Source organism: Carcharodon carcharias, chromosome 22 (assembly GCF_017639515.1).
Source record: "Carcharodon carcharias isolate sCarCar2 chromosome 22, sCarCar2.pri, whole genome shotgun sequence".
Lineage (NCBI taxonomy): Eukaryota > Metazoa > Chordata > Chondrichthyes > Lamniformes > Lamnidae > Carcharodon > Carcharodon carcharias.
This window is the reverse complement of record NC_054488.1, coordinates 58,767,742-58,779,311: the sequence shown is the minus strand read 5'-3', so window position 1 is coordinate 58,779,311 and position 11,570 is coordinate 58,767,742. Positions and strand designations below refer to the sequence as shown.

Below are 11,570 nucleotides of genomic sequence, written 5' to 3'. Positions count from 1 at the left end.
CTTCCCACTCATGGTCCACCTCACCCCACTCTGCTACTCCACATTCTCCCCACCTTCTTCACTTTCTCCCTCCCTCCCCTCCTGTGATCCAACCCTCTCCCCTTCAGCTTCTAGTGCTGTTGGGGTCTTTATGCTCTCCCATCTGAGCGCTGTTTTCTTGCCGTTCCAGCCCTGCTGGCAGATCGTTAGCTGCTTTGGTCCTTCCTTTGAGCTCTCCTGAGCCCGTCTCTTTCTACAGAACCCCCTCTGAAATCCACCTCTCCCATCAAGAGTCAGGAGATTCAAAAAGAATAAACTAAAACAGGAACCCCACGATCATCGGACATGGAGTAAAAACCAGTACTGTGGCCCTCAAAATAAAAAAGAGTTCAGCAAATAAATTCATTTGAAAAATATAAAATTTTAATAAAGGCTACATCTCTTAATAATTACATAATTATGGTACGAAGGATTCTTAAATCAAACTCTTTTGTAATGCATAATTTACAGAAAGTAGAATAAAATGCCATAAAACATGGTTACAACACTCAAAAAAGCATAAAAATATCTTTATACATAAACCCTTATTAATAAAGGGAGAGGTGACCCTCAATGCAGGGTGACACACAGTATTAATAATACCATGCAGGCACAGGTACTGTACTGGATAAACAAGAAACACTAGTAATAGTGTGTAAAACTCTCCACAATATTTACACAGGTATTGTACAAGTCATGTCCAGTAGTGTGGCCAAAAGTCAGAGTGATAGTTAAGAGAGTGTTGGGTGAGAAGAGTTGATACTGGGGTCAGGCCCCTTCTCAGAGTGACACTTGGACCTGGTTCCTCTCTGCATTAATTTAACACACGTGTGTGAATTGTTTTCATGAGAACAGCACATGCAGTCATTTCTGCCCCGGTACTTTTTGCATTTTTGGGGATGGGATTTGATTCTCCGCATCTTAAAAGTTTATCACTTTTGGAACTATAAAACTTAAAAAAAAAAAAATCTCTGCTACACGATGGTCTGACTCTGACAGGAGAATAATCTTTACACAATAATCCTACAGTACTGAGAGAGGGGCCACTGGCAACACAAAGAAAACAGTCAACTCTGGAATTCTGAAATACAAACACAATGGTGTAGAAATGTACAGCTGGTTGTTCAGTGTCTGAAAGTGGAAGGTGTTGGACTCTCCAGCAGAACAGCAGTGTGTAACATCCCCAGTTCTGGTAATGGATCATGTTCCCAAAGACTGGCTCTCTTCCCCCATTTTCAGCTCTCTGCACTTTGGAAATTGGGGGCTGAAGTTGCATCTATGATATTAGTGAGCAGCAATGCATGGCTGCAAAGTTCCATTGTTACTTCTTTCATACAGAGTTAAGCTGCTTATTCTAAATGGGTTTGGTTACTGATGTTGTAATCTCAAACCATGAAGAAAAAAGAGAATCAACTCCAAGCCTGATGTCATGCGATTGTTCACTATCAATTCTCTAGCCCACAGTTTGCTCTCTTCAAGCAGCTCTCTGCTGGGAGCAGAGTTTGAATTAGCACTGGAACTGGGCAGCTGTCACACTTACCCCTCCACTGGTGACACATCTTCAAGTTGGCCAACTCTACAATACACTAATTCACATTATAATCCACATCTGTGTCACTTGAGTAACTTTTAAGTGTTGGGATATTGTCACAGAGTAGGTGCAGGAAGGGGAGGGGGTGGTGCAGGTGTTGAGGATGAAGGCGCAAGAAGATTTCTGTGTATTTTCCTGGATTTGAAAGGCACTAGACAGCATGTAAATGTCAAATGGAAGATTGACACAGGCAAGGCTGGTTGTCATTTTTGCCAGACCATTAAGACTTGGTGATGGTTCCGGTACAAATACAAAGCAGCAAACGTTATATTAAGACATGGTCACTTGTTTCAGAGAACATTCACAGCCAGCTTCACAATTTCATTTTAACTGCACCATAGAAGTGTTCCTCATTATTGCCATGAATGTTCTGGGAAGATGGAGGGGCTGTCAGGGAGGAGTGGCTGCCGGTGCCAATGGAAAAGGCGGACACATCATTGCAGTAGTAGCGTTTCCACAACCCGAATACACAGATGCAAGTTCAATAAATATCAGGATGTGTCACTGAGCAAGGACTATACAGTCTCGGTTTATATATGTAGTCCCTCAGGAAGCCACAGTTATACCTGGATGTCTGTAAATAACCAATAGTGGTCATTCTTCTACAATATAGCCCAGTATATTTATATAAACATTTTTATGATCTTTACATCTTATGTAAGGCAAACATCACCACAGCTTCTTCATGCCTGAATTCCATTACCTCACAGCTTATTTCAACCTTGTGGAATTGTTCATAATTTGATGGTTCTTAAAAATTAGTCCTTTTTAATTAATCAATCGATTCGCTCCACTTTCCCCAAAATCTTTCCCTCATACATGGGCAGGGTACTATCGTCACTCTGAACTTCTTCAAAAACTGCCCCACAGTCAAATTCATTGCTGGCTCGCTTGAAGTAGTACCTGTGTGAAAAGAGAGAGAGAGCAGTTAGAACAAATGAAGCAAAGATGGGGGGAGAGAGAAAGAGATGGAGAGAAAGGAAAGGAAGCTAGATGAGAGGGGAAGAGGAGAGGGAGGAGGAAGGCAAGGGAGAGACTGACAGAGTTACAGCAACTAGTGCCTATCATTCAATCACAGATAAAGCCAGATCACATGAACCCCAATAAATAAATCAAGAAACAGGGGTCAATCCAGAAAGCAAATATATGGAATATTAAACCATATGAATTCTATACAATATGTCAATAAATATATCCTACTAAATATATACGTATTCCATATGAACATGTGTATTCCATGTGAATATTTCTGCACATATATATATAATATGCAGTGAAACAGGGTGTTTCCTGGGCTTATACAAGATCATATTTTCCTTTGTCTCCTGAAAAAGAACCAGAAGAGAGAGGGGAGGAAAAATATTTAATGCAGTGAGTTGTTACAATTTGGAATGCATTGCCTGAAAGGATGGATACGGACTCTCAAAATGGAATTGGATAAATATTTGAAAAAGAGAAAAAATTTCAGGGCAAATGGGGATAAAATGGGAGATAAAGTGGTGGTGGTGGTGGGGTGGTAAGATGGGTGTAGGACTAGTTTGCTGATAACTGTGTCATGAGGTGAGCTTCCAAAAACATATCTATGCCAGTGCTAAAACCGCCTATTTTATTAACTGACTCTGCCCTTGCCTCAGCTCATCTGCTGCTGAAAATCTAATCTATCCCTTTGTTTAACTATTCCGATGCATTCCTGGCCAGCTTCCTACATTCTACCCTTCTGTAAACTGGAGATCATTTAACACTCTGCTGTCCGTGTCCTTTCTTGCACCAAGTCCCATTCAACCATCACCCGTGTTCATTGATCTACATTGATTGTGCTAGAACCAGGAGCAAATTTTATGTTTATCCTTGTTTTCAAATTCCTCCACGGCCTCATCCCTCTCTATCTCTGTAAGCCCCTACATCCCTACAACTCTCCAAGATATCTGTATTCATTTAATTCTGCCCTCTTGAACATCGCTGATCTTAATTACTCCACCATTGGCCATCACACTGATTGCTGAGAAGAGCCTAAACTCTGAAATTCTCTCCCTAAACTTCTTTGCCTCATTCCTCCTTTAAGACATCCTCAAAGTCTACCTTTTTGACCATGCTTTTACTACCTGACCCAATAACACCTTATGTAGCTCAGTGACAAATTTTGTTTTATAATGCTACTGTAAAGCATCTTGGGATCTTAAAGGCGCTATATAAATACAAGTTGTTGCTGTAGTACTTTCAAAGAGCCAACACTGGCATGATGGGCTCAATGACCTCCTTTGCTGGGTTATAAATTTCTGTGGGCTAGAGTTTCCCTTTCAGCACAATTGGTAACTGGACACATATCCCACACGTTGTGAAGTGTTTTCTCCCCCATAAAGTTTCTACATCAAGCTTATGAATTTACTCCCAAGTGTAAACTCTGTCATAAACTGGCACAATTGGCAGCATTTTACAATGTAATATAAACAAAAAATAGGTTTAATCACCAAAAATAAGTATTTTTAATTAGTGTCCGGTCCATCATCTGAGTAACCTGATTTTAAGTAATTAAAAAAAATCACTATACCAAAGGATTGACATTGGAATACAATGGTCAGTTTTAAGAAATTAACATTATATCACAAAAATCTGAAAATAATTTTGTCAATGTCCTTGCACCCAAAAGATCCACCTTCACACTGAGCCTCTGAGGGTCTATTAATGAATGCGATTAGCAAAACTCACAAATGGTGAAGCTTAAATGGGTGTCTGGAAGGTGTCCCCATCTCAAAAAACTGGCCAATGTGGCGTTTTTTTAAAAAAAAGACACAAAAGATTGTGGAAACTCAACTTGCGCTGCATGTGATTTGTATTTGAAAATTCCACAATATCCTACGCTAATTTTGGCCGGATTGCCCTGAAAGATAAAACCCAGCAGAGATGAGTGGAAGCTGGAGGGAAGCGCGTGTGTTTATTTCCCTCTGGCAGCTCGATGTTTGTGTGTAAAGATACTGAGATTACCCTTCCACTGTACCAACATCAGCCTCTGATAACACTCTGTATTAATAAGTGTGATTTACATAAATCAGTGATATGGCATTGTACACATCTGTCGGAACAGAGGCAATGAAAAAGACCAAGGCAGATCTCATTAAATCAAAGAATTTGACAGCTGACCTGCTCGCCTCTCATCTCCCAAGCTCAAAAAAAAATGAAAGAAATTGGCTTCAAAGACCTGCTTATTACACAGGCCTTAAAAATAGAAAAAACAAAATCAATGGCAGATGTTGATGAGAGTGCCAAGCACATCATGGGTCAGGTCCTTCACTCAGTCAGGCTGTTTCACTCAGTCACCTGCATCTTCATTCCCAGGCCAGACCAGTTTCAAAACAAAGATGGAAGAGAATCTCCAAGCACAGAATATTGTTGCAAAGACTGTTCATTATAGAAACAGACAAGGACACATTGTGGAGATCTCCAAGGAGTTTAAAAGTTATTGTTTCAACAACATATTGCATTTATATAGAGCCCTTAACATAGGAAAACCTCCCAAAGGAACTTAGAGGAACAATAATGGAACAAAATTTGACACCAAGCACTGGTGAAAGATGTCAGTTTTAAGGAGCATCTTAAAGGAGGAGTGGGGGATAAAGAGGAGGACAGGATTAGAGAGGGAATTCCAGAACTTAAGGCATGGGTGCCAATGGTGGAGTGAAGGAAATTAAATATGTGCAAGATTTGAGAATTGGAGGAGTGCAGATATCTCAGAGGTTTGTGATGGAGGAAGCTGGAGAGATAGGGAGAGGAGAGGGCGTGGAAGGGTTTGAAAACACGGATGAAAATGTTAAATTTGAGGCAATGGCAGACCAAGAGCTCCCCTGAGGTCATACACAATCAACTGACTAAAAGTACAGGCCAACACAAGTCGGTAACTAATGCCTGAAGATTAGCTTTCTTCACACTGCAACCCAGCTGGCCCATTCTTGCAGCAGAATCCAACAGCCCTATTGAGAAGACCCGTGTACACTCAACAACAGAATTTCTCCCTGCCTCTCCCTCCTCAGTCACCCCTCCCCCTCCATCCTGGGTTAACCCAGCTCCCAAACTCCAACAGGTCCCATACCTGTAATTTCCTTTCTTGCTAAGCTGCTCCTTGAAGTGTGCCAGGGTCAGGCTGTGACCTTTCATCATCCTCCGGTATGGAATGTCTTCTCCACAGAAGAAGTAAGTAACGACCAGCTCACCAGACTGAGCCGCATGCACGGATGCCACTTGTTTCTTTGGCGCTTTGTGCCTGTGGAGACAAAAAATGAGAGAAAAAATAAATCAGGTCACTTACATCAAAAGCCAAGAGGAGGCGGCACAGATCGTGAAATGGGGAACCGAGTCCCACAGACAAGGAGGGGCCCAGGTCCCAGTCCCCTCTCCACAGCACTGGACCTGGTTTGCTGATTGCAGCCAGGTCAGTCAGTGGGATGGGAGAGACTTTCAGGTTAGAGAGCGATGCAATTCAGGCAGGGGCACTGCTTCATGTCCCTGATACCTACAGGTATGGGTATTGGGCGTGGAACAAAATCCTCTACTGTTCCACACCCACCCCCCCTCTACCCACACCCCCTGGACCTGAACAGCCAGCGGACAAAATTATGGGTTTCTAAATTCCTTTGAGAATCAGCAGGGCTTGATAGAAGACACATCGCTTGTTTATGATTTCCTGTCACACTGCACAGCAGCCAATCACATGAGACAGGGCACCTGCACCAGTGGTCAGTTCAGGTGTAGCTCTGCTTGTCTACCTGCTTAACTGGAGAATGGGAACAGGTGGAGGAGACTATTCATGGTCACTGCTGGTAGGAACACATGCCTTGATGGAACAGCGGAGGATTTTGTTCCACGCCCAATACCCATACCTGTAGGTCTCAGGGACATGAAGAAAGTGCCCCTGCCTGAATTGCATCGCTCTCTAACCTGCCACATGGTGACAGGGCATGGGTCACTCAGAGACTGGACAGAGACGGGTACAACCTAAAGAAAACATCAGATGAAACAATTTGCCAGCTTGGACTCTGGAAACATTTAACCTGCTGTTGCTGTCTATACACACACACAACTGAATTCGAGTTAAAAGGGTGAAGATTCAAACTGCAGAAACACATGAACTCAGAGTTAATAAACAATGAGAAGAGGGCAAAGGGGATATGAACTCAATAAAGGTATGCTAATGTTTTGATGAAACCATGAGTCAGCTTGGGACTAGCTATCAGATCCAGCTTTACCTTTCAATAGTGGTTTTGTTTTTTTTGTGCGAGTTAAAACGCACACAAATAGATCACAGGGTCCTGGGACATCAGCAAGCCAGTATTTGAGCTTCCATTTCAGTCTGTTCACTGGGCTCTCTGACAGTCAGTGGCAAAGACATTGGTGGAGTTAAGGTCATCCAGTTAAGAATAAAAAGCTACAATTAGGTGGCTTACTGTGACTTCAAACAAACCGAATGCCGTTCTTCCTATCCCAGGATCTCCCCCCCCAAACCCCTTTCCAATCAGCCTGATCCTATAACTATTCAGGACAAAATAACCTACTTGATTGAGACACCCCATCCACCATTTTAAAGATTCACTCCCTTCATCACTGACACACAGTGGCAGCAGCGTATACAAGATGCACTGCAACAACTCACCGAGGCGACTTTGGCAACACCTTCCACACCCATGACCCCTACCACCTAGAAGGACAAGGGCAGCAGATAGACGGGAAGACCATCACCTGGAAGTTCCCCTCCAAGCCACTCACCATCCTGACATGGGAATATCTCGCTGTTCCTTCACTGTCGCTGGATCAAGATCTTGGAACTCCCTTCCTAACAGCACTGTGGGTGTACCTACACCACATACATAGACGGCAGTGGCTCAAGAAGGCAGCTCACCATCACCTTCTCAAGGTCAATTAGGGATGGACAATAAACGTTGGCCTTGGTGGCAACCACAGATCCCATGAAAGAATTAATTTAAAAAAATTTGAATCCTGCTCCTCACATTTTACTATCATTCTCTGAATGAAGGAAATTGAAACAAAGACTTAGAGCGAAACACAATCTTCCTGTATCAAAACATATATTCTTATGCATTGTAACTGCTTTTTTAAACATTTAAGCTCAATTGCTGTGGAGACTCCTCTTGTTCCCTCTTTGATCTGTATTGTTTTTTTTCTCAATGGACACTGACTCCTGGAGCTAAAATGTTTGCTGGAAATTAAAGGGGAAAATCCAGTGAAAGCACAAAGGTATCCTTCCGCTTAGCTGCCCTGTTTTACAATTTCATCATAACCACCAATAATGTGTTAAATGTTCTTTGCTATTCCCTTCACCACAAGTGTGATTGGGAGTGAGAATTGAGATAGCACAACTGTCGTGCCAATGAACAAAGCACTTGTCCACTAACACCAACTAGTGACTCTCGCCTTGTGGTAGTTAGTCTCATTAAACACTACATTGACCTTCAGTAGCTATAGTTTGGAAGGTGAGTATCAACCGGGGCTCCTGCTCCTGATCCACTGCCTCTGACTGGAAACAGGACATCAGGTTAGACTCAACAGCAATGCTCCTAGCAGTTAAACAGCAGCCCAGGATCAGCAATCATATTCACGTTAACAAAGTTAATGAAGGGTGCACTACACATAGGCAGAGCTAGACTCTACCACAGATCAGCATCTAGTGGGGAGGAGAGGACAAAGGTAGTGGGGGGGCAGGGTGGGAGGGATAAAAAATTTCTCCTGAGTTCAGAATGCAGATCTTCCTAAACTGGACAAGGCAGGGGGATTACTTACTCTTCCACAGGAGATGTGAGGAGACCAGTGCTGGACAGAGACAGGCTTGCTCCCTGTGACGGAGCTCCATGATTTCTGTCTCGTTGTAAACTTGATGTTGAATATCTGAAAAATAATGGAAGACTATGTCAGTCAATGTGAGAGAGAGCACGCGAGGAGACAGATGGTGCGAGCGAGTGAGTGAGTGAACAAGCCTGTGCACAAGGGGACAGTTTGGTGAGAAAGAGAGAGTGAGAGGGAGTGAGAGGGAGTGAGAGGGAGTGAGAGGGAGTGAGAGGGAGTGAGAGGGAGTGAGAGGGAGTGAGAGGGAGTGAGAGGGAGTGAGAGGGAGTGAGAGGGAGTGAGAGGGAGTGAGAGGGAGTGAGAGGGAGTGAGAGGGAGTGAGAGGGAGTGAGAGGGAGTGAGAGGGAGTGAGAGGGAGTGAGAGGGAGTGAGAGGGAGTGAGAGGGAGTGAGAGGGAGTGAGAGGGAGTGAGAGGGAGTGAGAGGGAGTGAGAGGGAGTGAGAGGGAGTGAGAGGGAGTGAGAGGGAGTGAGAGGGAGTGAGAGGGAGTGAGAGGGAAGAATGGGGACAGTCAGTGAGGGGTCAAGAGATAAAACCCTTTGTAACATGGGAAGCAGCAGAAATGAATTCTGTACCTTTGCTTCTGTGTTTTGGAAACTTTCTTTTCCTCTTCCAGCCTGCGGCGAGCCTCTTCCAGTTGAGCGAGAGTGTTAGGCGGCGGGAGGGGGGGCATAGCAGGGTCCTGGATGAAGGGGTGGGATGGCTGAGCATTTCCCCGCTGGTGGGTACTGCCAACGTGTTGCCGGCTGGTGCGCTCAACTGCACTGCCCCTCAGACAGTCTGTGACACCTCCTCTCTTCACACACTGGACACTGGTGGGAGAGAATCGTTTGTTACCTTCCTGGTTCTTTGACCTGTGATCAATAACCAATAACCTCCCCCAGCTCCCCTTAAACCAGTGGGTCATTTGGGGTTTGGGAGTCATCGTGCTCCATCTCGATCTGATTCTCATGTTAGAATCAGTTTTCAAATGACAAAAACTCAATCTATTTGGTCTTAAAAATAAGCGCACTGAAGATTTGAGGGTAAGTAATAGCTTTCCCATGTGATAGAGGGGGTAAAACACACTCACTCACTCTGGGGAGGTGGTTCCAAAACCTACCATGGAAGCTGGTGGAATTTAAATTCAATTAATAAATCTGGAATGAAAGCTAGTTTCAGTAATGGTAACTATGACAACCATCACCAGTTGTTGTAAAAACCCCAATGGTTCACTAATGTCATTTAGGGAAGGAAATCTGCCACCCTCACCTGGTCTGGCCTACATGTGACATCAGGTTTACAACACTTAATTGCCCTCCCAGCAAGCCGCTCAGTTCAAGGGCAATTAGGAAAGGGCAACAAATGCCGGTCTTGTCAGTGATGTCCACAACCCATGACAGAATGGAAAAAAAAACACACACACCCCTCGGGTACATTATTAACACACACTCACATTCACGCACCCTTACCCGCACGCGCGGACACAGTAACTATCCCGGACAGCAGGCTCAATCTTTACCTGTGGGGCCTGTGTTTGCTGCTGGGCTGTCGTTCACTCTCCAGCATCCACTGCCAAACGTTCTGTGCCCGGTCTGTCTCCTCACCAGGGAGCTGGGGACTGGAGAGGGGCAGAGCTCCCTCACTGGATATTGGGCTGACACAGTCTGTCACCTGTGTGCTCCTCCTGGCCAGGGAACCACTCCTACCACTGAGGGTCAAACAGAGGGAAAGGTACATCAGTGGAAAGCTCTCAATTTCTGCTATTTCAATGAATGAGGATCATTTGTACCCCCACTTAGTATCTCATTAACTTTAATAGTGGTTTTCTAGGCCCACTATTGAAAACGCTGGCACACACTCAGATACCGTTCCAGAGGGACCCCATCAGCCCTGGAACACCAAAGACAACTATAGTCTTATATCGTCTGAGCTGTGATTCATTGGCTCAGTGCAGGCCATAAATTGAACCCCAGGACTCACCAGGCCTCATTTCTCCATCCCCCCCACCCCCACTTTGTCTCACCGCTGTTTAAAGTGACACTTCCTGTCGACTGCCTACAGTGCGTTAAATAGTCAACTCAAATGCTACCCTTCCATCAACCCTACACTGCATTAAATGATCTAACCAGGGTCCGCGACTCTCCCTGTGCCAGCGGGAGTTAGAAACACCGGAACAGGAGGAGGCCATTCCAGCCTGTTCTGCACCATTGGTTTTGATCACGGCTGATATGTACCTTGACTCCACCCACCTAAGTTTTACTGCAGCTATTCAGTATCCAGCGAGTGCTGTTGGGGTGCAGATGTTGTATGAGGAGGCACTACAAGGGTCAGGAATCCTGCCCCCACCATGGTGGGCATTTAGCACCAGTGCTCACGTGCCAACAATATCCACCTGGTGAAGCCTCCAACGGCCACTGGTTGTTATGGAACATCCTTATCTTTCAACAGAGACTAACCCACTTAAACAGGCAAATCATGAGCCTCCCACCAAGTGACCCATCATTCCCCACACAGGGGCCAGTGTGTGGAGGTGAGTTACTGGAGCATCACCATCAGCACACACACTGCCTCCACCCACTGACAGGCAACATACCAGGCTGGGGAATGGAGCCTATTGGGGCAAAGATATAGAGAAACGAGCGTACCCAGAATGTTAATCCGTTAACGCCACAGTAGATATAACAACCGCGAGCAGGAAATTGAAAGAAATGATGCAACACAGAAATTATGTAACAGCGTCACCCTCCGGGGAGCGCCACAGCCCAGCCGCGGAGCCTCCCCACCCCCCCCCCTCCCCCCCACCCACCGGGAGCTCCTCGTCAGTGTCACCTCCCGGGGAGCGCCACAGCCCAGCCGCGGAGCTCCCCCCCCCCCCCCCCCCCCCCCCAACCCCGGAGCTCTCCCCCCACCCCGCCCCCCCCCACCGGGAGCTCCCCGTCAGTGTCACCTCCAAGAAGCTATCAGGAGAACAGCAAAGATAGGATTGGCCACGGTTACAAATCTGTGTGGGCCACAGAGAAGATACCAAATGTGGTGTCATTGAAAGCGATCGCTGTCACTTCATGCTTGGTTTGACACATAAGTAATGCTATTACAGAATATATTCAATGCTTAAGACTCCTCGATGCTTG

General features: G+C 45.2%; 1 protein-coding gene across 3 annotated transcripts in view; it reads right to left on the bottom strand.

Moving 5' to 3' along the window:
• Positions 1-380: 380 nt before the first annotated feature.
• The window catches only part of axin2 (axin 2 (conductin, axil)), a 36,458-nt gene continuing 25,268 nt past the window's right edge, over positions 381-11,570 (bottom strand). For 2 of the 3 annotated variants that reach the window (XM_041216555.1, XM_041216556.1), the window contains exons 7-11: positions 9,959-10,147; positions 9,033-9,269; positions 8,396-8,500; positions 5,694-5,864; positions 381-2,512 (exon numbers count right to left, since the gene is read on the bottom strand). In XM_041216555.1, the coding sequence (XP_041072489.1) occupies positions 2,386-2,512; positions 5,694-5,864; positions 8,396-8,500; positions 9,033-9,269; positions 9,959-10,147 (829 nt within the window). In that variant the 3' untranslated portion in view covers positions 381-2,385. The remainder of the gene's footprint in view (positions 2,513-5,693; positions 5,865-8,395; positions 8,501-9,032; positions 9,270-9,958; positions 10,148-11,570) is intronic. The other variant, XR_005946548.1, reaches the window with a different exon arrangement.